Raw genomic sequence first — 26,223 nt, forward strand, 5'->3', positions numbered from 1 at the left:
TCTGCCATCTCGCATTTCCTCCTGCCTTCAGGACATCTCTGAGGATGGCACCTTAAAATTAACATGTCCGAAACAGAACTTCTCATCTTCCAACCCAAACCCTGCCTACCCACCGACTTCACCACCACTGAAGACAACACCAATACCCTCCTTTTCTCACAGACTTGTGGCATTCAACCCACCTATTCGATCTGTCACCAAATCCTGTCGGTTCTACCTTCACGTCATCTCTAAAATCTGCCCTTTTCTCTCCATCTCAACTGTTAACATGCTGATCCAAGCACTTATCCTATCCTTTCCTGACTCCTGCAACAACTTTATTATTATTATTATTATTTTTATTTGAGGATATGTATGATAAACATAGGTGTTTGAAACTTGCGCCTCACACAATCTCATTAAACCAAATGAATGCCTTTTCAAAACGGGTTAATTAAGATCAGCATAGGAAGAAAAGTGACTTTCTGGAGCTGAATATGGTTCTTTTTTTTTTATTTACTGTATTTGTTAAGTTCTTACTAGGCAGTGTAATAAGCTCTGGGGTACAAACAAGGTAATCAGGTTGGGCACAGTCCATGTCCATATGTCACAGTATTAATCCCCATTTTACAGATGAGGGAATTGGGGGCCAGAGAAGTGCAGTGACTTGCTCAAAGTCACACAGCAGATGTGGCAAAACTGGGAATAGCCCTTCTTTACTCCCAGGCCTGGGTTCTATCCATTAGGCTACGCTGCTTCTCCTGGGTTCTACAGAGTTGTTGACGTGATCATTTGGAGTCAGAGGTTGTGGGTTCTAATCTCTACTCCACCACCTGTCAGCTGTGTGACCTTGGGCAAGTCACTTAACGTCTCTGTGCCTCAATGACCTCATCTGTAAAAATGGGGATTAAAAAAAAAATGTGAGCCCCACATGGGACAATCTGTAATCAGGGACAATCTGATGACCCTGTATCTACCCCAGCGCTTAGAACAGTGCCCAGCACATACTAAGTGCTTAACAAATACCATAATTATTATGATTATTTGGAGGGATAGTGATTATATTTTCAGTGCTCAGTAGTGCACAAGAAATGTTTTAGCAACACCTATTTTCCAGATCTCACCTTCCTCTTATCAGGAAAGCCATAAACTTTACAACAAGAAGGAAGGGTTTGGCTGACCTTAGCATGATATTCCTGAAATGTGCTGTATAATCATACAAACACCACGGAATCATATTGTGACTCTCCAGAAACCTTCTAGGTGGTATATTTGGTGTTGGGCTTGGCTAAATTGTTCCCACGTAAAAGTAAAGCTCTAGGAGATGTAAATAAGGATTACAGAATTGATATTAATGATATCTAGTAGCTTATTTCCTAATGCAAAATAAAATCTTTCACTTACAGCCAGGGACTAAGTTCCTGCTGATCCTCTCTCTTTTTATCAGAAGGTGAAAGTTTGAGAAGCCTGTAAACTCATCCTAGGCGGGGGAATATGTCTTCTAATTCTATCATATTGTATTCCCTTGATTGCTCAGTACAGTGCTCTGCGCAAAGTAAACACTCAGTACCATTGACTGATCGATAAGGGCCCAAGCAGTAGATTTAGGAAGCAAGAATCCACCATGTCCGGGGAAAGCAACAGAGTACTGAAAAGTACGTAGCAGCATAAAATAAATACACCTTTCCTAGTGGGTGAGGTCAACACTCCTTGCAGATCAATTTCCAGAGAACGTTTGATTTTATAGTATATTCCTGCTTCGCCTGTATTTGACACGTTGCCCAGCTCCCATGAGGGAACGAGGATTCCTCAGATTTTTTACTGGCAACTTCCGAATAGATTTTATTACTCCTTCCTTTAATTGGCCCGCTCTTTGGCTGATGAACTTTGATTTAACCCTTGCATTTGAGATTTGAGGTTGCAGCCCCCGCCCCTCCCCCAAAAGCCCACGGCAGGCTCGTGAAGGTCCCGGCTGGAATAATGCGCTTTAATAAATGAGGGAAGCGGCAAGGGCTTTTGCTGATGGCTCTGACCGGCTTCTGTGACCCGATTATGTCGCTGAGTGTCAGCAGCTGAGACACTACAAAAGCCGGAGCTTCCCATCAAATCTATCTCCATTGTAATCAGGCCTCGTCTCTGAGAGGCTTGTTAGTAACATTGGATCCATCAGGCCTTATTAGCACCATTTACCATCAAGAAGCTCAGAGAGCAAACGTGTAGTCTCTCTCATCAGAATAATGAAGGCTAAAGTATCCTTGCTATTATCTAAGGGGATCGACAATTCCACTTCCCTTTTTGGTCCTGGCAACTCATTCTGAATTTAAAGACACCAAGGGAAGGTTACATCTTTGAGGTTGCACACACCATGTTTTGTCCTCAGGTGTTGGATTTTTAGTGGCAGAGAAATATTAAAAATATTTGGGAATTCTTTGGGGAATTTCAAGCCACATTCAGTTTTCTGTTATCAAGCAAGATCATTAGTAAATCTAACACTTGAATAAAATCATTTTTTCTTCTGATGGAGCCAACATATAACCATATACATATATATCTCCTGTTACTGAGTTCAGAAAAATAACTCTAAAATGATTCACTGCCCTTGTATTTTCCCTCGGAAATGTCTGAATTGTCCAATCCCTAAAGTTTCCAAAATTAAGAAGTGTTTATTAAAAGCAGTTGAACTGCCATTGGATGCAAATTGTTCAGATAGTCCATCATCATCAGTATAACCATTGTTGTTATTGTTATATCATTAATATTGTGGCAATCACCATCATCACAACCCTGACTGTTGTTGGACTATTTATTGGAAAAAGCACACTCTGGGAATCAGGAATCCTACTAAACTCTTTCTCTTTGCAGGCAGGAAACCTTCCTACCAAATCTGTGGTATTGTACTCTCCCAAGTACTCAGAAGAGTGCTCTGCACACAGTAAGTGCTCAATAAATACCATTGATCGATTGACCGATTGTCCTCGATTCTAATTCCTCTTCCCCAAACCGAGGATTGCTGCTGGGGCTATTCCATTAAAGGTGAAGGTTTCTGGTGGAAGAACTGCCCTGGTTATTCCAGATGGTGACGAGGTACAGCAAGAATCCTGAAAGAATGGCTGGCATCACAAAGACCAGAGTGATCATCTATTCTTTTGTTGCCCTCTGTGCCCCGGCGGGACGAGAACCGGCAGGGATGAGAGAGTGTGTGAGTTCTGCTCTGCCAACCACTATCATTAGAATCAACTCCTTCACACATGTTTTTCAATTCTGAAGTCTCAGGATTGCACTTCATCCATTATTCTCAACGGAAGATGCCAGGGTGATCTGGTGGATAAACCACGGCCCCGGGAGTCAGAAGGACCCGGATTCTAATCCGGATCTGCCACTTGTCTTTTGTATGACCTTGTATAAGTCACTTTACTTCTCTGGGCCTCAATTCCCTCATCTATAAAATGGAGATTACGACTGTGAGCCCCATGCGGGACAGGGACTGTGTCCAGCTCAATTTGCTTATATCCACCCCAGGACATAGTACAGTGCTTGGAACATACTAAGTGCTTAACAAGTGAGAAGCAGCGTGGCTCAGTGGAAAGAGCATGGGCTTTGGAGTCAGGGCTCATGAGTCTGAATCCCAGCTCTGCCACTTGTCGGCTGTGTGACTGTGGGCAAGTCACTTAACTTCTCCGTGCCTCAGTTCCCTCATCTGTAAAATGGGGATTAAGACTGTGAGCCCCACGTGGGACAACCTGATTCCCCTATGTCTACCCCAGCGCTTAGAACAGTGCTCGGCACATAGTAAGCGCTTAACAAATACCAACATTGTTATTAACAGATACAATCGTTATTATTATTATTGATGTTCCCCAAAATTCTTTGCAGGAACCTTACCGAGCATAAAAGTCAATCAGCATCACTGACTGGTTATTTGCTCACCAGTTATCACACCTCTGAAAGTTTATACATTGATGTCAAAACGAGTTGGGACTGAGACTTCCCAGGGGATACAGAACCCTCAGGAAGCTTACAATCTGGGTGTGGGGGAAGGGGGAATGTGTGTGTGTGTGTGTATTGGAAGACATAAATTGCCAAACTTCTCTTGGGTAAATGAATAAATAGAAAAAATGGAAAATTATTAGAATAAAAGGAAAGAATTAAAGAACATATATGATAATAATAGCAATAATAATTGTGGCATTTGTTAAGCACTTACTATGTGCAGGCACTGTACTAAGTGTTGGGATAGATACAAGATAATCAGGTTGGACACAGTCCCTGTTCCACATGGGGCTCACAGTCTTAGTTCCCATTTTACAGATGAGGTAACAGAGGCAGAAAGTGACTTGCCCACGGTCACACAGCAAACAAATGGTGGAGCTGGGGTTTGAATCCAGGTCCTCCGACTGCCAGGCCCACGCTCTATTCACTAGGCCTCGCTGCTTCGCTATGGCCGCAATGTCTAAAAAAACAGTTAAAATCTGTTTTAAGTAATGATACTTAGATATATATCACTTTTTAGATGTATGCAGGGGGATATAGATAACCTGAGCAGTAAGAAGTGACGAGGGAGGGAGGGCCTTTGCCTGCAGGGGGAAAGGTGGAAGTGACTGGCTGCGGATTTGCCAGTCATAAATGAGGTCAGGCAAGGAGGTCATCTTGGGAAGGATGAATAGTACTAACTGGGGAACGGAGTGAGAAGAAGGTGTGGATGGGGAAGGAGGAGAAAGCCAGCAGAGAGTCTTGAAGCCAGTTAGGATTTTCTGGTGTTTTTGAGAAGAAATGTTTAGTCACCGGAGGTTTTTGAGGAGGGGTGTGATGTGTTCTGTATGGCATGTTAAAGACATAAGAGGTGCAACCATTGTTTAATTTTATGGTATTTGTTAAGCACTTGTTTTATGCCAGCCACTGTATGAGTCACCGGGGTAGATACAAGCTTACCCTCTCAGGGTCGCACCTGGAAAGTTTCCAGTCCTCTACCAGCCTCGGCTACGGGAGGGAGAGTCAAGCAGGGGCCTACCCATTCCATTCCTAGCTTGGCCAGTGGCTAGCGAGTGGAAGGCCATCTGCTACGAGTCAAATCTCACCCGTGCTGGGCAGCAGAGGTACGGGAGAGGGTCGAGGGTGGAGGCTTGAGTTTACCGCGCGGAAGGCGGCAAGGGAAACCACTTCCGTATTTTTACTGAGAAAACTCTATGGATCCACTACCAGAACAATTGCAGATAGAGAGCGGGGAATTCTGGGAGAGATGTGTCCATGGTGTCGCTGTGGGTCGGAAACGACTCAACGGGATAAGATGCAAGCTTATCAGGTTGGACACCGTCCCTGTGCAACATGGGACTCATAGTTTTCATTCCCTTTTTAATGGAGGCACCAAGAAGGGAAGTGATTTGCCCAAGGTCACACAGCAGACAAGTGGCGGAGCAGGGATAGAACCCAGGGCCTTCTGATTCTGAGGCCCGTGCTCTTTCCACTAGGCCCTGCTGCTTTTGGCGATAATGCCCCTGCTTGTGTCATGCCATGTTTAGTCAGTGTCATCAATATCTACCCCCTGTAGATCCCCTTTCCAAAAATACCACATTGGACCACAAGAACATAAAAATCAGGAACCAAGACATTCCAAAGGGCTCAGAACTATCAGCTTCATTTTTGTACTTCAAATCCCTGGATCTCGAAGTTCACAGACAGGTCCCCGAAGGAACATGACCGCTGTACTTTTCTGAAACTTGGGGATTTTAAATGAAAGACCCGCCAGGCTTGGATTCTTCTAGTACTAGGTCAAACTGACCGACACGAAGTACACCATCGAGTCTAGATTTGAAATAAGGTCTCGAGGTGATCCCAATATCACAGCTTCAATATCATGATTTCCCTGCTCATGCAATGCAGAGAACAAAATTTTAGTTCTGGTCACCGCGTTCCTCATGTATCGGCACCCTATCAGAGGAAGGATTGTAAGACATACACAATTTAAACAAAATCAACTCAGTCACCCGTAGGTACCAGCCAACCCTTTCCGAATCTTAAAGCTCACGTTTGGCGGAGAGAAATATAAACACCCGGAATGCACTCTAACGGGCTGCCTTCACAGGATGAAAGTTAATTCTTGAGTATTTTTGCCACTTGGGGCAAAACTTCTGAGTTTTACTCTGTCACTGGAATAGGTTACTAATAATCTCTCCAGCTTTCTTGACTGTCAGTCAGTCAATGGTATTTATCAAGAGCTTACTGTGTGCAGAGCACTGTACTAAGTGCTTAGGGAAGTACGACATAAAAATAAACACATTCCCCGCCCACGATGAACTTACCGTCTAGAAGGGTAGACAGACATTGACATAAATAAATAAATTACAGATGTGGACATGAGTGCTGAGGATCTGGGAGGGGGGGATGAATAAAGGGAGCATTTCAGGGTGATGCAGAGGGAGTTGAGGAAAAGGAAAAGAGGGCTCATGCAGGGAAGGCCTCTTGGAGGTGATGTGCCTTCGATAAGGCTTTGAAGCCGGGGAGACTAATAGTCTGTCGGATATGAGGAGGGCGGGCATTCCAGGCCAGAGGCAGGACGCGGGCAAGAGGTCGGCGTCTTGGCCCGGACCCCTTCCACTGCTGAAGGGGGACAGTGGCTCATTTTCCCGGACTACTTGGGCAGAAAAAAATTAAGAGGGAACGAACTGCTCAGAGAAGACGGCTTAAGTGTTGGACCCCTAAAACTGGCATTTTAAGAGTCAACTGCTTCCCAGGATAGGAAGATGGCTTCCTGTTTCTGGGGGGCACAGGTATAAACAAGCAAGGCCCTGGGTGGGACTGATCTGACTATGAGTTATAGGTATTATAACCACCTTTTCTTCCATACCAATACCCCATCCCTCCAGAAATCTTAATAGGCTTTTGAGAGCTTCCATTTAAAGCTGGCTGCATAAAATGATCCTTTGATGAAAAGGGATTGAAACAAGGGTTAAAGTAGACATTGAAAGGTTATTGTAAAGGGCACATTGTTCATACAATCCTCCTTTAATATGTGTGGTGTGCACCTGCGATAAAATGATTCATTAGATAAGGGCTCCCTTTGACAAGCTCCATCGTTCAACCCTCCGGGTCCTGATGGGACAATTCTACCCCCACCCAGGAAATATAACAAGGTCAGCAGTTTCTTCCCGGGCCCTAGACGGGGACAGTTTAGCTTCGAATGCCTCTTTGTTTACCCTTTATGTAAACTAAAACCACGTTGCCGAGATCTCCTTTTATCTCTGAGCAACCGCCAAGGACGGAAGTGACGTCTGCGGGGAGTCAAGGGGTCCAGAATGGAAAACTGTGGTGAATAGGAATATACCCTTCGTAGTGCATCCTATTAGGCATCCAGAATTCTAGAATTAAGTGTTTTAACACTGATGTCGAGATAGGAATCATGCCATCTAGCATAGGGTGTGGGGAAGAAGGACATTAGTTAAATATTTCCCAGAAGCAGCAACCCTCTTAAATAACAGTTTAGGAGTACTGAAAATAATAATAATAATAATAATGTTGGTATTTGTTAAGCGCTTACTATGTGCAGAGCACTGTTCTAAGCGCTGGGGGAGATACAGGGTCATCAGGTTGTCCCGAGTGAGGCTCACAGTTAATCCCCATTTTACAGATGAGGGAACTGAGGCACAGCGAAGTGAAGTGACTTGCCCACAGTCACACAGCTGCCAAGTGGCAGAGAGGAGAGTGAACCACCCTAATCCGAAACGACATTAAGGCTTTCGTTACCCTGCTCCTGGCTCATTACCACTGCAATGAATTGAACTGCGGTGTTCATCTGATGATGAATGATTATTGATCTTGAGAAAAGTAAGCAAATCTACAACCCACGTGCAACAGAAGAGCAAGAACACAAACTAAAGAGAAACTCAAGAGATCACCCTCTAGACTGGAAGCTCACTTCTGAGCAGGGAACTTGCCTAGGAACTTTGTTGCATTGGACTCCCCCAAGAATTTAGTACAGTGCTCTGCTCAAAGTAGGCACTCAATAAATATGGTTGACTGATGGATTGAGATGGGGGCAAATCTCTTTCTTGAGACTTGCTACAACTCGTTTTCCTCCCTACTTTTCTGGGGTATATACCCCTATTCCTCTCCCTTCTTGTAATAATAATAATAATGTTGGTATTTGTTAAGCGCTTACTATGTACAGAGCACTGTTCTCAGTGCTGGGGTAGATACAGGGTCATCAGGTTGTCCCATGTGAGGCTCACAGTCTTAACCCCCATTTTACAGATGAGGGATCTGAGGCACAGAGAAGTGAAGTGACTCGCCCACAGTCACAGAGCTGACAAGAGGCAGAGCCGGGATTCGTACCCGTGACTTCTGACTCCCAAGCCCGTGCTCAGTTCCACAGATGTTATCTGAACTTGCTGGCTTGCTTTTATAACCTTAGTGGAGGCATCTTACAGCCGACAGAGTTTAATAAGACTCCCCTCCTGAGACCAAACTAAGAGTGAATTCTTTCTAATCCTGGCATCTTTTAATTGTTTGCCTGGTCATAAACCTTAGGTTTCTGCATCAAGAAGTATTACATTTTCAAATTATGATTTCCTCACAGAGTTTCATAGGGGAAAAAAAATACACTTCGACAATCCAGGGCCAAAAACCCCATTTCAGAAAACAGCACTTTAAAGACATCCTGATCTCGACACACCACGCATTTGCCTCAAATATGGGCAGTTCCATATCACTGTCATGCAAAAGAAAGTCATTTCCTTTCCGAGATCAATCTGCCATAAGAATTCACTCTGTTTTCCATCTCCCACTCACCTGTCCTTGTGCATTAGTAACTAGTTGACCCGTGACCCCCTGAAGACTGGAGAGTGCATTGCCAAAGGCCTGCGAGCTGGCTATTGAGCCCAAGGCTGCTGCAGCCGCTGCTGCCTGACTTGCTAGTGGATTATTAACCAGCTGAAAAGAAAGAAAAGATCACGGTAAAAACCACTGGTCACCACAGAAATAGCACACCGACACAATCTTACAGAATACAGACACGCCGTAACACTGTCATGCGAGGGGACTGTTTTGGGCCTTCGAAGCAGAAAGAGCGTCTCTTCTCGAAGCTGCGCATATTGGCTAAATCGGAGGCCTTGAGATGGTGAGCTTCGGTGGAGGGCCTGGAAGGAATTCTGGAAAATAAATGAAAAGCACAGAGGGCCTTGGAAGGTTGATTCTTCCGTTGTGATCTAATCGCAGAGACCAGGAGGGCCCAGTAGAGAGATTAATAATAACAATAATGGCATTTGTTAAGCGCCCACTATATGCCAAGCACTGTTCTAAGCACTGGGGGGGAGACAAGGTGATCGGGTTGTCCCAGGTGGGGCTCAAAGACTTAATCCCTATTTTACAGATGAGGTAACTGAGGCACGGAGAAGTTAAGTGACTTGCCTAAAGTCACACAGCTGACAAGTGGCGGAGCCGGGATTAGAACCCATGATCTCTGACTCCCAAGCCCGGGCTCTTTCCACTGAGACACCTTGCTCCTGAAAACTAACCTATGACTATAAGGAAATGCTTATGTTCTTCCTTGTCTCCCGTGAAAGGACGGGGGAAGACGAGAGCAGAATCCTGACGCTGGATCCACCAGCCGGCGGGGGCTTATAGAGAGCTCCTCCTGGGGCAGGCATCATAGGTCAGTTTGGCTCCTTAACAGTCACTCTTGACTCCATTCTTTGCATTTTACTTCCCAAATCTATAGGAGTTCTGCAAACGGCCTTCCGATTTTGTCCTCGGGTTTTCCGTGCGGTTCCTGTACTACAGCGTCTACAAAAGGCCCGCTGAAACGAAAGGGCTCCACGTACCTGCTAGAACGAAAGGGCTCCACGTACTTGCTGTGTGACTCTGGGCAAGCCACTTCACTTCTCTGTTGCCTCAGTTCCCTCATCAATAAGATGGGGATTAGGATTGTGAGCCCGGTGTGGGGACAGGGACTGTGCCCAGCTTGATCAGTTTTTATCTACCCCAGTACTTAGTACGGCGCCTGGCACATAGTAAGCGCTTAACAAATACCATTAAAAAAAGGAGGGGGGCTGCCTGTCAACTTCTTTTCCCTCAAAGAAGGAAACACCTCTAAAAAAGAGGCTCAAAGAAGTGCTGCCTTCAGATGGGAATGCCTGGCCGACTTGTGGGGAAGGATCGACTGAAGTGGGGAGAGAGGGTTCCCTGGATTCCCAGTGATGGAATGAAGCCAGGGAGTAAAGAGAACGGGCAAACTGGAACCAGCCTGCTGGCTCTCTCTTCCTTCATCCTCTAATCTCTGGTCCTCCCCGTCGGCCCGTGCCACCCTTTCAGGCCAGGGAAGGGAGGGGATTTGACGAGAGAGAGAAGGCCAAGCTAGGGTAAAAGGCTGTGGCTGCCAAATTCTATTTTTCCAAGGAGACCAATTCATCGCATTTTATCCTGCCAATTTTCCACGCCACAGGTTTTCAGGCCTCTGACCAAGCGGCAGAAGTGTTGCTTGAGCTAAAATCTGCATTTAGGTTAATGACTAGATATAAATTCAAGAAACATTTAAACCAGTTTTCACAGTATTGGTTTTGATACATGAATTTCATTTGTATTTATTCTAGGGTGGTTATTTTTTTTTTCAGATAGTTTCTCTCAAGTACAACAATTGTTGAGTATAATAATGCACTTTCCATCACTGGTTCCGACACCTGCAGCAATTCCTGTATTTTAAGAAGAATCCTGCCAAGGATAAACGGGAAGGAAATAAAATCCAAGTTACCTTACATCCTACAGAGTTTCCCAAAGGTTCTTCTTAAATGAAATAGCCTGTCTTCCTTCATTTTTGCTAAGATACGCTAATTCCCGATTCTTAAATATTTTCTGTGAAGGGTAGAGCATGCAACAGAGAATGCGATGCAGAAGTGAGCAAGGCAGTTTTCACCCCTTAAATGCTCTTTCAGCCCCAGGAAAAGACTGTTAGGATGACAAAGAACAGGAGACAGAGATGGAGACAGAGATGGAGAAAACGCAAGCTAATTCCATCTTGCCGATCAATGGATTTCAATCCGGGAAACAGGGGGGTCGCAAATACCGTTATATCGTTTAGGGTCAGTGTGTGCTTTGTAAGTTGAATCTGGGGGATTCAAAATGGAGTAACAAATGAACAGACATTCGGCCAGAATCTAGATCAAACACGATAGCCCACTTAAAATGGAACCATGTAATCCGCCGAGGATTTAACGGGATTCCATTTCAAATGAGTTTTCCTCAAGTGCTTAGTGATGTTGGCATAGAAATATCTGAAGGCAAAAATGTGCCATGGACATTTAAAATATCTGATGCTCTGGGAAAGTTAATGTTCTCATTATGTGCATTTATTGGGCCAGGGATCTTCGCTGTCCAGAACCACATTGAAATCTCTGATCGGGCATCATTTTTGATAGCAAGATCGTGATGGGACATGACTTGGTACAATGCAAAGTGACAGAACCTGAGGTGGGAGGGAGAATGTATTTCTTTTTGCATGTTACATTATTTTCCAGGAGAGTTGAGAATTATTGTTTTAAAAAAAGAAGAGAAAAAAATCAAAAAAACTTGGAATCCTTGCAGCTTCTTATGATTACTGTGGTATTTTTTTAGCGGTAACTTGTAAATAAACTTGGCTTAACATTTGTAATAACTTTCTCTTCCTCAGCCTCGCTCCATTCTCTCTAGCATTATACACGCACTACCATAGTTCTAGAGGAATCCAGATCTGTACATCCTTTAAAAAAGAGATTCTGAAATGTTACTGAAAACATCAAGTAAAAAGACTCATCCAGAATGGTATATTTATGCCCTATTAAAGTGCAGAAACAGGATATGCTAGGTGGAAGGGGGGATAAGGCATGTTCCAACTTGATAAGGGGATAGATATTGGGGATAGATATAGATGAACTTTCCAGGATTTCTTAGGAAGCCAAAATGGTCCCTTTCCATTATATCATAGCTCCCATTCTTGATTCATGGCTGCGAGACACCCAACTCAACGTCTGGGTTTAAATCAGCCACCCTGTTCAAGTCGAGACCTCACATTTTGTGAAAGAAAAGGAGGCACAACTATTATGCTAAGGCATTTACCTCAGGAATAACAGTAATAATAATGTTGGTATTTGTTAAGCGCTTACTATGTGCCGAGCACTGTTCTAAGCGCTGGGGTAGACATAGGGGAATCAGGTTGTCCCACGTGGGGCTCACAGTCTTCATCCCCATTTTACAGATGAGGGAACTGAGGCACAGAGAAGTGAAGTGACTTGCCCACAGTCACACAGCCGACAAGTGGCAGAGCTGGGATTCGAACTCATGAGCCCTGACTCCAAAGCCCGTGCTCTTTCCACTGAGCCACGCTGCTTCTCCAGTAGTGTGCTACCGATCAGACTGCAAGCCCGTCAAAAGGCAGGGACTGTATCTGTTACCGATTTGTACATTCCAAGCGCTTAGTACCGTGCTCTGCACATAGTAAGCGCTCAATAAATACTACCGAATGAATGAACATTGAGATAATTAACATTTATGGGCAAAAAAAAAAAAAATGGATTCCAACTAAGGCAGATGGAATGTTATTTTGGAATTTTCTCCAACCAATTTAGACTGTGACGATCGCTGAGGTTTTTTGCTTAAAGAATAACTAAACCTTTAAGAGAAAGGATAGTCACCAGTGATGTTTGACCTGTTTCCTGAGCTAGGACTGATTTTTCAGTGCCCATCACTCTACCACAGTAGGTTAGATGTTTCTTCGCTAGGGAGATTACCTAATACTGACCACAGTGCAGGCTGCTTCTTCTCAGCCCACCCACTCATCTTTATGATATCTTCCTGGGGGAGAAGCAGCCTGGCTTAGTAGAAACTAACACGGGCTTGGGAGTCAGAGGTTGTGTGTTCTAATCCCGACTGCGCCACTTGTCGGCTGTGTGACTTTGGGCAAGTTACTTCGCTTCCCTGTGCCTCAGTTACCTCATCTGTAAGATGGGGATGAAGTCTGTGAGCCCCAAGTAGGACAGCCTGATTACCTAATATCCACCCCAGCGCTTAGAATGGTGCTTGGCACATAGTAAGCGCTTAACAAATACGATCATTACTGCTATTATCACTCATTCATTCATTCAATAGCATTTATTGAGCGCTTACTATGTGCAGAGCACTAAAGTAAGCGCTTGGAATGTACAAATCGGCAACAGATATAGTCCCTGCCCACTGATGGGCTTACAGTCTAATCGGGGGGAGACAGATAGACAAAAACAATAGCAGTAAATAGAATCAAGGGGATGTACATCTCATTAAAGCAATGGCAATAAATAGAATCAAGGGGAAGTCCATCTCATTAACAAAATAAATAGGGTCATTAAAATATATACAAATGAGCAGACGAGCACAGCGCTGAGGGGAGGGGAAGGGAGAGGGGGCAGGAGCAGAGGGAAAGGGGGGGGGAGCAGAAGGTCACCTGCAAATCTTCAGCTTTCACTGCCCTCTCTCTCATCCAGATCATTTATGAAGCTATGAAAGAATACCTGTCCAAGGACAGATCCCTAAAGAACACACTATTTACACTTCACTATCCTGAAACTTGGGGGTTAATCCCTCTATTTCCTGTCATTTATCCAGTTTTTCTCTCCATCAGAAATTCCCTGCACTAATAATGATAATAATAAGAACTGTGGCATTTGTTAAGCACTTACTTTGTACCAAGCACTGTTCTAGGCCCCTGAATAGATGAAGCAATCAGGTTGCACACAGTTTCTGTCTCACTTGGGACTCAGGGTCTAAGAAGGAGGGCGAGTATTTAATCTCCATTTTACAGGTGAGGTAACCGAGCCACAGAGTAGTTAAGTGACTTTCCCAAAGACACACAGGAGACAGGTGGCAGAGCCAGGAATTAGAACTCAGGTCTGGCCTCTATCCGCTGGACACCACTGCTTCTCAAGCCAGGATTACTCAGAGTCTTTAAACGCCAGTGAGGAGCCATGTCAAAGATCTTTTGAAAATGCGAAAGTATCGCGACTGTAAGTTCATCTGGGGCAGGGAATGTGCCTGTTAAATTTTTGGGTTGTACTCTCCCAAGGGCTTAGTACCATGTCCCGCCAACAGTAAGTGCTCAATACATATGATTGACTGTTTCTCACTCCAAACGATTACTTTACATGCCTCCCTAAACAGTTCCAGCCGATTAGTGAGGTATAAATTTCCCTCATCCATTTTCTGAATGCTGATCCTAAATTTCATTACTGATTCTTCTAATTTGCTTAGAGTAGAGGTGAGATTTATAATTTCTGAGACTGCCTTCTAATTTCCAGGACTGCCTTTGAGATGCTTTGCAAATCTGGAAATCTCAGTCGCGAATCACCAGTCTTCAGGTTCAGAGGTCGTCGATAACGACGAGTTTCTCACTCTTGCCACCTGTTCCAAAACCTCCCCAAGATCCTGCAGAACTCGTGGGTGAAGAACGTCAGACAGTCCTATAATTTACTTGCATCTAGTTGATTTATTTGGTCTAAAGCATCTGACTGATCACCACAGTTTTCATCAGTTGCTCAGGAATCGTGCCACCCCCAAAAATATAAAATTGACAAGAGGTATTCTCCCTGCCATCTTCTTTCCTAACCAAGCCGAACAACTCATTTAAGTCTCGACTCTCTGCTAGCTCACCCTGAGTGTCCTCTGTACCCCGTAATTGTCAAGTGGCTCCACCCAATTAGGATTTGGGATTTTGATACGGTTGAAGAACCGTTTGTTACTAGCTTGAGCATCCGTGATTGTTCAGATACTATTTTGGTTGGCTTAATTTCCCATTAGCACTTGACCTGATCTTTTTACGGACATTGCTGGTCTCCCTTCGAGGTTGAATTTTCCATGTTTGAAAGGCTAACCGTTTCCTTCTAATGACCTCTTTACCCTGCCACCTAGCAAAAGTCACGTTCACCTGAAGGTTCCCTTCTGTCTTTCCTGATGAATCAATCAGTCAGTTGCATTTATTTAGTGCTTACTGTGTGCAGGACACCGTATGAAAAGCTCTTGGGAGAGTACCACACAATAATATAACAGATTTCTTGCCCACAATGAGTTTACAGTCTAAAGCGAGCTTTCAGTCTAAAGAGTGGGATGGCCTAAGATTACTTATCTTGAGCCTGATTTTTTTTAATCTGGTATTTGTTAAGCGCTTACTATGTGCAGAGCACTGTTCTAAGCGCTGGGGGAGATACAGGGTCATCGGGTTGTCCCACGTGAGGCTCACAGTGAATCCCCATTTTACAGATGAGGTAGCCGAGGCACAGAGAAGTTAAGTGACATGCCCACAGTCACACAGTTGACAAGTGGCAGAGCCGGGATTCGAACTCATGACCTCTGACTCCCAGGCCCGTGGTCTTTCCACTGAGCCACAACCGCTTCTCTATCTCCTGTCTCCTCCATTAGTTTGTAAGCTCCTTGATGACAGGATCCTTTATTTTTATTTCTTTTGATTTCCACGGGTGTGTAGTACATTATTTCATATAGTAAGGTTCTCAATCAAAAGTATTTAAGTGAGTTAGGCAGGTCGCTTCACTTCTCTGTGCCTCAGTTACCTCATCTACAAAATGGGGATTAAGACTGTGAACTTCCCATGTAGGCCAGGGACCGGGTCCAACCTCATTCGCTTTAATCGGCCCCAGAGTTTAGAACAGCATTTGACACACAGTAAGCACTTAAATACCGTAAAAGAATACCTCGAGACTATAAGCCCGTTGTCAGCAGGAAAAGCATCTGTTCACTATTATATTGTATTCTCCCAAGTGCTTAGTACAGTGCTCTGCACACAGTAAGCACTCCATAAATATAATTAAATGAATGAATGAGTGAAAGAAGTACTTGGATTTTCAAAGGCTGGCTCCACCCATCTTCCCAGATGTCTCTGATTCATTCAGTTAATTTGTGTTTATTGAGCACTTTCTGGGGGCAGGACACTGTACTTAGTAATAATAATAATAATAGTGATGGTACTTGTTAAGCACTTTCTATGTGCCAAGCACTATTCTAAGCGCTGGGGGTGGGGGTGCAAAGTAATCAGGTTGTTCCACATGGGGCTCACAGTCATAATCCCCATTTTACAGACGAGGGAACCGAGGGACAGAGAAGTGAAGTGACTTGCCCAAAGTCACCCAGCTGACAAGTGGCAGAGCCGGGATTAGAATCCATGACCTCCGACTCCCAAGCCCGGGCTCTTTCCACTGAGCCACGCTGCTTCTCTAGGGCTTGGGAAGGTACAACATAACAATAAACGGACATATTACCTGCCCATAGCTTTCTTCTCCCTGAATTTTTTTTTTTTTTAATCTCTGGATATCTGCCAGGAAGACACTCAGAAACCTAAAAATCAGCTAGAGAGAATCACTAGAAGCTTGAACTTCAGCTCGTAGTGGGCAGGGAATGTGTCTGTTTATTGTTGTATTAGACTCTCCTAAGAGCACAGTAAATGTTCTGCACATCGTAAGCGCTCAATAAATACAAACGAACGAATGAATAACTGTGATATTTGTGAAGTGTTTACTATGTGCAAAGCTCTGTGCTAACTCCTGGGGAAGATATGAGATAATCAGATCCCACATGGGGCTCACAGCCCAAATAGGAGGCAGAGCAGTACTGAATCCTCAATTTGCAGATGAAAAAACTGAGGCACTGAAAAGTTAAGTGACTTATCCAAGGTCACACAGCAAACAAGTGGCAGAACCAAGATTAGGGAAGCCAGATACTCCGACTTCCAGCCCTGTACTCTTTCCTCTAGGCCACGCTGTTTCCCAAATCATTTTTTATGGCTTGAACAACAAAATACCCCTTCCTCTATCCCTGACTTATTAGCATCAAGGGACTTCAGCCCAGAGAGAATCTGCCTCACTGGGTCACTAACGGTTGTAAAACACTTTCATTTTAAATATAGCGCCCTTCGTACTCAAAGAACACGGTGCTGACAGTGAAGTTCCCCCTACGTGTGGATGAAAACTTACATTTAACTTCAAGGGGAATATCAAACACTGACTGATCTAAAATGAACAACTGCATTTTTATAGTAAAAAAAAAAAAAAGTCAACAACCTTTGAAGTCTCAGGCATACTGTCCTGGAAAAACTAAGGGAGAATTCAAAAAGAACATTTTAAGGGGCTAAATCACTTACTATTAAGCACAAATCTGTTCATAGCATAATACTTGAAATGAACCAGTTTATGGCCTTAGCGCAGATGGTCTTGAACAAATGGCAGGCTTGTTTTCACCGTGGAGCAATCTGTTTTGCTTCAAACCATGTATACGTTTCTTTAAATCTGGAATTTTACCCTGGAAATTCAGAGAATTTCTCAAAAGGCAAATCAACTGTTCAAGTCACCACAAAAAGAAAACAGGATAACTGTTACTATTCCTCCCATTCTTTTGGTCATTAAAAGAGTCTTATAAAATAATACTTTGCACATTATAATGGTTTTATCAAGCCACAGGCAAATCTTGAGCCTTGTTCAGTTTATCACGCTTAGTTGGGCCTAATGGCCTGTTTGTCTCATAAAAGATCTTCTCTGACCAGCAGTTACTCAGAGTCAAGAAACGTTTGCTTCCCTGATCTATAACAGCACCACCAAACTTTGAGTCAGCGTGTCCGTCCTTGGTCATCTTGGCAGAAAAGCCAAGGAAAGACCAACATAGTTAACTGTGGTGTTTATTTAGTGTTTATGCCAGGCACTGTACTAAGTGCAGGGGTAGATACATGCTAATCGGGTTGGACACAGTCCCCGTCCCACATGGGGCTCCCAGGCTTAATCCCCATTTTACAGCTGAGAGAACTGAGGCCTAGAAGTTAAGCGACTTGTCCAAGGTCACACAGCGGACAGGTAGAGGAGCTGGGATTAGATCCCATATCCCTCTTACTTCTGTGTGCTCTGCATACAGTAAGTAGTCAATAAATAGGATTGACTGACTGACTGACATTCAGGGCCATGGGTTCTGTATTCCCAACTTGAAAGTTTCACCCAAAGGAGCCTATGAGCTCCTTTTTAGGGTGGCTGGCTCACTTTCTCCGCAGGGAACGAAGGTGAGATTTCGCCAACCCCCACAAAACAGATCTAAATAAAAGCCGTTACCCATCTCGCTACATGTAACGGCTTCTTCAATTCACAGAAAAGTTAGTAACCTGGAGGTCATAGTCGCTAGAATGAAAGTTCATTAGGAGTAGTAAGCAAGGGTATTTATTGCACGCCTACTGAATGCAAGGTACTAAATCGTTATTATAATTATATTTGCTAAGCGCTTACTATGTGCCAAGCACTGTACTAATTACTGGAGTAGGTAATAACGTTGGTATTTGTTAAGCGCTTACTATGTGCAGAGCACTGTTCTAAGCGCTGGGGTAGATACAGGGTAATCAGGTTGCCCCACGTGAGGCTCACAGTTAATCCCCATTTTACAGATGAGGTAACTGAGGCACAGAGAAGTCAAGTGACTTGCCCACAGTCACACAGCTGCCAAGTGGCAGAGCTGGGTGCTGATTATGGCATTTGCTAAGCACCTACTATGTGACAAGCACTGTTCTAAGCGCTGGGGCAGATACAAGTTTATCAGGTTGGACAAAGCCTCTGCCCCACTTAGGACTTAGTCTCTGTCTTTGGGAGAGCACAACAAAAATGATACCCATGTTCCTTGCCCACCAGAAATTTATAATCTAATACAAACTCCTCTTTAACGAAAACTTGCTCAAATTATAATATTATAACATTAAAACAGAAAACCAATGAATACCTGGAAGAGAAAATCAAAAACACGAAAATAAAGCATCAAAGTAAATAATAATAATAATAATGATGTTGGTATTTGTTAAGCGCTTCCTATGTGTAGAGCACTGTACTAAGCACTGAGGTAGATATAGGGTAATCAGCATGGCTTAGTGGAAAGAGCCCGGGCTTTGGAGTCAGAGGTCATGGGTTCAAATCCCGGCTCTGCCACTTGTCAGCTGTGTGACTGTGGGCAAGTCACTTCACTTCTCGGTGCCTCAGTTACCTCATCTGTAAAATGGGGATTAACTGTGAGCCTCACGTGGGACAACCTGATTCCCCTGTATCTTCCCCAGCGCTGAGAACAGTGCTCTGCACATAGTAAGCGCTTAACAAATACCAACATATAATCAGGTTGTCCCAAATGGGGCTCACAGGCTTCATCTCCATTTTACAGATGAGGTAACTGAGGCACAGGGAAGTTAAATGACTTGCCCACAGTCACACAGCTGACAGGTGGCAGAGTCGGCGTTCAAACCCATGACCTCTGACTCCCAAGCCCAGAGGAGAGATGTGAAATCTCTGTGGAAACACAAGCACCATAGACAGGGTGGGTATTATAGTCGACTTGGATTCTTCCATACGATTTGCATCTGCCGCATCCTTTAGGTTCACAAAGGAGAGAACGATTTCCCTCTATCCTGTCACCAGAGCTAGCGGTCGTGAGTGAAAACACCCACTTTTCCTCTACCATTCCATTTTAAACCACTGAATTCTGGAAGGGAAGCTAGAGATACATTTTGTCGTTCTGTCCCTTGACTTCCATTCAGTTTTATTACGGAGCTGATCCTGGACTGGATTTTCTTACCTGGAGGGAGAAACGTCCCTTCATTCACATAGTCACTGTTTGTTACCCACCGCTGAGATTTGCCCCTGCCATTTCCCATCTCGGATCAGTCCAAAATCCTGAAATAATAACCTCGAAGGGAAACGTAGAGGCTCTAAATTAGCTTGCAATTGAATTCCACGATCAAAAGCTTGGTTCTTAAAGTGGATCCACTATACCATTAATTACAAATATTGACCTGCTTGTTACGCAATGCTACTGGTCAAGAGGAAACTCTGACTTATACTGCATTATGTTGCCCAAAGAGAAACTTAGAAAACGTGGAATGGTTATGCTCCTTTGTCGTCTTTGAAGAATGACTTATTCAATGTGCAGCAATGATTAAATAAAGCCATTCAGTTTCTAAAATAAAAGCACTCAATGTGCTTATCATGGTCGTTATTACTAACAATATGACCGCTACGGAGGATATTGCTCCACGGCAAACTTTCTTTCCAGAAGAGGTCAATAATCTATTTGCCATTAGGAAGTTCATAAAATGCTCAATGTAAAACAATGAAATTATGGCAAATCAATGATGCAGAGAAAATTGCATTCTATTGCAAAGAATCTTGAAATCATTCTATAATCCTCTCTACCTATTGTTAATGTACTCCTCTTTTGAGAACATCATAAGCCGGCATTTTAGATGTCAAACAGTTTAAATGCACGACCAAATAGGTTAGCTCAACAAGGAAATCACTGCAAATAACTAAAAGGGTTTCCTGGCTAATCATTGATTTAATCATAGAGATAGACCCGGGCAAGTCGGTACTCGTCACCATCGGCTTCAAAGCACTCAATCACCTTACCTCCTCCTATCTCGCCTCACTACCGGCCTACTACTACTACTGATAATAATAACGTCGGTATTCGTTAAGCACTTACTACGTGCGGAGCACTCTTCTAAGCGCTGGGGTAGATACAGGATAATCAGGTTGTCCCACATGAGGCTCACAGTCTTAATCTCCATTTTGCAGATGAGGGAACTGAGGCACAGAGAAGTGACTTGCCCACAGTCTCACAGCTGCCAGGTGGCAGAGCAGGGATTCGAACCCATGACCTCTGACTCCCAAGCCCGAGCTCTTTCCACTGAGCCACGTTGACGTCAGCCCACACGCTTTGCAACTCTACTGCTAACCTTCTCACTGTGCCTTGATCTCATCCATCTCACCGCCAATCCCTTGCCCACGTCCTGCCTCTAGTCTGGTTCGCCCTCCCTCCTCAAATCCGACAAATAATCATTCTCCCCTGGTTCACAGCCTTATCGAAGGCCCATCTCCTCCAAGAGGCCTTCCCTGACTAAGCCCTCCTTTCCTCTTCTCCCACTCCCTTCCTCATCACCCTTACTTGCTCCCTTCCTTCAACTACCCTCCCAGCCCCATAGCTTATGTACATATCTGTAATTTATTGATATTACCGTCTGTCTCCCAATCTAGATGGTAAGGTCACTGTGGGCAGGGAATGTTTCTGTTTATTGTTGTATTGTACTCTCCCAAGTGTTTAGTACAGTGCTTTGCACACAGTAAGGACTCAACAGATACCCATGGTTTCTACTTTCCTTGTGGACTGTTATAAGCTCTACCCTGTTTAGGTTATAAACTCCTTGAGGGCAGGGATTGCATCTTTTACTTCCAATCTCCAAGTGCTCAGTAGAGATATCAACGTTATAGTTTAATGACTCAAGTTGGAATCATCGGGCTTCACTGGGCTCCTTCCTCAGCTCTAGAAAAGGAACTTGGCAGTACTGTGTGTATAATAATAATAATGGGATTGGTTAAGTGCTTATGTGCCAAGCACCGTCTAAGGATAAATGCAAGTTAATGGGGTTGGACACAATCGCTGTCCCCCATGGGGCTCACACTCTCAATCCCCATTTTACAGATGAGGTAACTGAGGCCCAGAGAAGTGAAGTGACTTGCCCACGGTCACACAGCCGACATGTGGCAGATACAAGATTAGAACCCAGATCCTTCCGACTCGATCCTCCGATCACCTACTCCAGGGCAAGATTTCTGGGGAAGGAGACACTTCAGTGGCTTCGGCCGCCACAACTACAATAGTGGTAATATCCACTCCGTCTCTTTGGAAGCTTTCCCAAACCTCGCGTGGAGCTATTTTTGAAATGGAGACTGGGCCTGAGGAGACACACATACGGGGATAAAAAGTCAGTGAGGTCCAATGGACAGAGCAGACCACAATGAATCGGGATAACTAGAATCCAGTCATACCCCCGCCAATGTTACCTTGATCAAATAAATTCTTCTTTGAGTTTCAGGATCCAACCTGCAAGGTACAGCTAAAATGGCTGGCCCACATTTGACTAGATGGCTATGGAAATGCTCCCAGGGAAATTGTACCCAAAATGTCTTTAAAGGATGGTGAGCCCCTTGGACAGAAAGTGTAATAAAACTTCCGGATATTACTGTGATTACTAACTGATTCAAATCACAGACGGTCACACCCATGTTTTGTAAGGGGCTAGATTTTTGGCCCAGATGAGTTCAAGTTCCACAGTCAGGTTCTATAACAAATAGGAGATGGTCAAGTTATGAAAAATTTAAATTTTTGAAAAGAGCAGGATGTTTCACTCTTAACCTCACATTAATCAGGGGCCTCTGACGCACCCGATGTGAAGGAAGAGTCCGTAAAAGTAGTTTGGATTTTTTATTACAGATTGAAATCTCCCGCAAAGGACCGCAGTGCCAGGCTGGTTACAGGACAACCGAGGTGTGCGGCAGAAAAATCTCCCTTATCAGATCAGCTGAGTGAAATAAAACATCACTAGAGGTGGGAAAGAAAAGGACAGGAAAGAAAAGAAAAGAAAGGAAGAGAAGAGAAAAGGAAAGAAAAGAAGAGAAAAGAGAAGAAAAAAGAAAAGAAATAATAATAATAATAATGTTGGTATTTGTTAAGCGCTTACTATGTGCACAGCACTGTTCTAAGCGCTGGGGGAGATACAGGGTAATCAGGTTGTCCCACGTGAGGTTCACAGTTAATCCCCATTTTACAGATGAGGTAACTGAGGCACAGAGAAGTGAAGTGACTTGCCCACAGTCACACAGCTGACAAGGGGCAGAGCCGGGATTTGAACCCCTGACCTCTGACTCCCAAGCCCAGGCTCTTTCCACTGAGCCATGCTGCTTCTCTGCCCAGCATTGGAATGGGTCTCAAGTCAGGGAGTGAAACTCAGAGAGAATGAAGGAAGTTGAAGGCCATGAAAAGCAGGTTGTCTCTACTGCCAACCCAAATATTCTGGTCCACAGATTCTGAATAATTTCATCATCCTCTATTTCACTTGAGATGTTGATATCAATGCTTAGGCAAACAGCTCATGTCTCTCAACCTCTCCGTTGGAAACTTTACTTTAGGGCAGACACATGCCGCAGACCCATCTGAGGGTTTATCAAAGTGCTCTGCAGTCTATAGAGGTTCAATAAATTTTACTGACTGCTTATGAGATGTTTGGGGGCATAGTTTTCCCTGTTGAGGTGCTTCAATCAATATCATGTACAGTCCTTCTAACCGACTGCGTGAGCACGGGCTTGAGAGGCAGAAGAACCGGGCTCTAATCCCGACCGCCACATATCTGCTGTATAACCTTGGAAAGTCACTTTACTTCTCCGTGCCTCAGTTATATTATCTGTAAAATGGGGATTAAGAGTGTGAGCCCAATGTGGGACAGGGACTGTGTCCAACCCAATTACCTTGTCTCTACACCAGTACTTAGTGCAGTGCCTGGCACACAGTAAACACTTAAATACTCCAATTATTGTCATTATTATTATATTCTATTTATATATTATAATGGTAAATATTTATTACATATTTATATGTTTATATAGTCATACCCTTGGGAGAGCACAATAGCAGACTTGTTAGACAAGTTCCCTGCCCACACTGAGTTTATAGCTCATGTGCATTGTTCATCTGCTCTGAAAACCCCCACTAAATTGTAAGACTCTTAAGGGGAATGTTTCAATCTATTTCTAATTTGATCATAATCTCTCCAGTACATAAATCACTCACAAGGTTAAGGGTTAAGAAGTCACATACCCTGTAAGTTCGTTGTGCACAGAGAATACGTCTACCAACTTTGTTGTACTGTACTCTTCCGAGTGCTTAGTACAGTGCTCCGCACACACACAGTAAGCCCTCAAAAAAATACGATTAATTGCTTGAGCTACACTCCTTTAGGTCCCTAGGGTCTTATCCAATGCACCACAGTAATAATCTCAGCACGGTATCAAAATGTCTTAGTTGCCACACACATCACCCTTAGGTTTCTCAGGAGAGGGCTGGGAGTAAAATTTCAATGATAATAATAATCATAGTAATGGTATTTGCCAAGTGCTTACTATGTGCCAAGCACTGTACTAAGTGTTGGAGTGGTTAGACTAAGTGCCGGGGTGGATACAAGCAAATTGAGTGGGACACGGTCCCTGTCCCACGTGGGGCTCATGGTCTCAATCCCCATTTTACAGATGAGGTAAAGGAGGCATTGAGAAGTGAAGTGACTCGCCCGAAGGTCACTCGGCAGACAAACGGTGGAACCGGGATTAGAACCCATGATCTTCTGACTTCCAGGTCCATGATATTTCCACAAGGCCATATCTCTGGGATGGAAGACGAAATGCCTTATTCTAACTCAAGCACAAGCTTGCCTCTTTGGACTTTGAGAGGTAGAGGTTGACCAGAATCAAAGAATCACCTCAGGAATCATTCCAAAGGCCAAAGTCCCTCTGGCTCTTTAGCAACACTAAAACTGCAACAAAACCCGATTCAGTTATAATAATATCTGTGGCATTCGTTAAGCATTTAATATAAGCTAAACACTGTACTAAGTGTTATGAGCATCATGCAACTGAAACACAATTCCATAGAATCTGGTCATTAAAATATGATGAGCTCCTTATAAGGTGATGGTGGGTATCATTAAAGCAAAACAACATGCTTCCAGCTGATTATATTTTAGTGAAGCAATTGAAAAGAAATGAATGTTTACAGTAGAACCTTCCAATCCCTTGAGAAATCTCTGGGAAAATGGAAGACCAGGGTTCACGCCTATAAATTCCACTGGACCTTTCTAAATGTTGATTTACAGTGTTCTATCCAGAGTAGGTCCTCAAAAATCCTTTCTTTTGGTCGAGTTTCTCTGGGATAACGACTTGGAGCAGATTTTGACTATAGGAGTTGCGGAACCATTCAGCTGACGTTGCATCCTGCGTTAAGAATGAGGATTACTATAAACTCGTTGCGGGCAGAGAACCTGTCTACCAATTCCTTTATATTGTACTCTCCCGAGCTCTTAGAACAGTGCTCTGCACACAGTAAGCACTCAATAAATATGACCGATTCACTGATTAATTTGTATCCATGCCTTGCATGGATTCCCTCTAAAATAGCCCACGGTTTGTGGGGACTGAATGCAGTTGAGAAGAGTGAACACCCCACCCCCTACACAGACCATAAGTAATAAAATCAAAATGCATACAGTTGTATGATCAAATAGTAATATAAATAGAAATCAATAATAAAAGTCTTTGGAATTAAAATCTTTAGGGGCACATAGATAACTATTTCACTTTTGAAGTGCTACCTTTCATGTCCTGGTCTATAAAACAACAACGTACGCTAACACACTGGAAAGCGATCATTACTTTTATATATGATATTACTTCATGCTAAATTGAAATGGCCTTAATCACTCCATTCAAGTCAGTCTAAATACTTTGAAGGTTTAGGAGGAGAGGAAGGGATCAAGTTTACAACACACCCTCCCAAGCGTTCAGTATAGCGCTCTGCACACTGGAAGCATTCAATAAATATCATTGATTACTTACTCTATTGTACTCTCCCAGGCACTCAGTACAGTGCTTTGCGTATAGTAAGCGCTGAAAAAATCCTGCTGATTGATTAATTAAACTAAGTTAAGCTTTGCAGAGTTATCTTGAAGTGAGATTGTCCTTGGAGAAATAATTTCATGGAAAATCAATAGTGCTCCGGACAAAGGATGCTAAAAGAAGAGCATTATAACAGGGATGGCTAGAGTTACATCCCATTTCACTTTTAATCTTTCCTGCCCAGGGGAAGGTCAGTACAGTATTTCTCTTCACTTTTTTGTTCCGAATGTTATGTGCCCTTGTTCTGGGCTTCCAGCCACTGTCATAATTTGGCCACTATCCTGGGCAAAGAGATCTCTATGGATGCAGATTTTGTATAGGTTGTTGGAACATTAGGTTTGTGATTTGTATAAAAAAGTGAGTTGGGAATCCATGGATGAGATGTATATGGCAGAGCAGCTTGCTCACTATAAACATGGAAAGGACTGGATTAAATCGGAGCTATACTTAAAGGAGTGAGGAAGGGAGTAATGCAACCTTCCCAAAGGGTCTTTATTGTCTCGGATTCTACTAGAAGACGGAGGTCTTCTAACATCTCTAAAAAAATCCTCCCTTGATCCCATGTCTCCTTCCAGTTATCGCCCCAGCTCTCTCCTACCATTCCTTTCCAAACTCCTTGAGCGAGTCGTCTACACCCGCTGCCTCCAATTCCTCTCCTCCAATTCTCTCCTTTACTCCCTCCATTCTGGTTTCCGCCTCCTTCACTTCACCAAAACTGCCCTCTCAGAGGTCATCGGTG

General features: G+C 43.7%; 1 protein-coding gene and 1 non-coding gene across 2 annotated transcripts in view; one reads left to right on the plus strand and one right to left on the minus strand.

Moving 5' to 3' along the window:
- The window catches only part of POU6F2 (POU class 6 homeobox 2), a 314,537-nt gene that overhangs the window by 52,854 nt on the left and 235,460 nt on the right, over positions 1-26,223 (minus strand). Inside the window, exon 5 of the mRNA XM_001512057.5 lies at positions 8,761-8,901. Within this exon, the coding sequence (XP_001512107.4) occupies positions 8,761-8,901 (141 nt within the window). The remainder of the gene's footprint in view (positions 1-8,760; positions 8,902-26,223) is intronic.
- LOC114813930 lies at positions 4,907-5,044 on the plus strand. Its single transcript, XR_003761674.1, has one exon. It is a non-coding gene; the product is annotated as a small nucleolar RNA SNORA7 (small nucleolar RNA).

The sequence above is a fragment of the Ornithorhynchus anatinus genome, chromosome 8 (genome assembly GCF_004115215.2).
Source record: "Ornithorhynchus anatinus isolate Pmale09 chromosome 8, mOrnAna1.pri.v4, whole genome shotgun sequence".
In the NCBI taxonomy this organism is placed as follows: Eukaryota; Metazoa; Chordata; class Mammalia; order Monotremata; family Ornithorhynchidae; genus Ornithorhynchus; species Ornithorhynchus anatinus.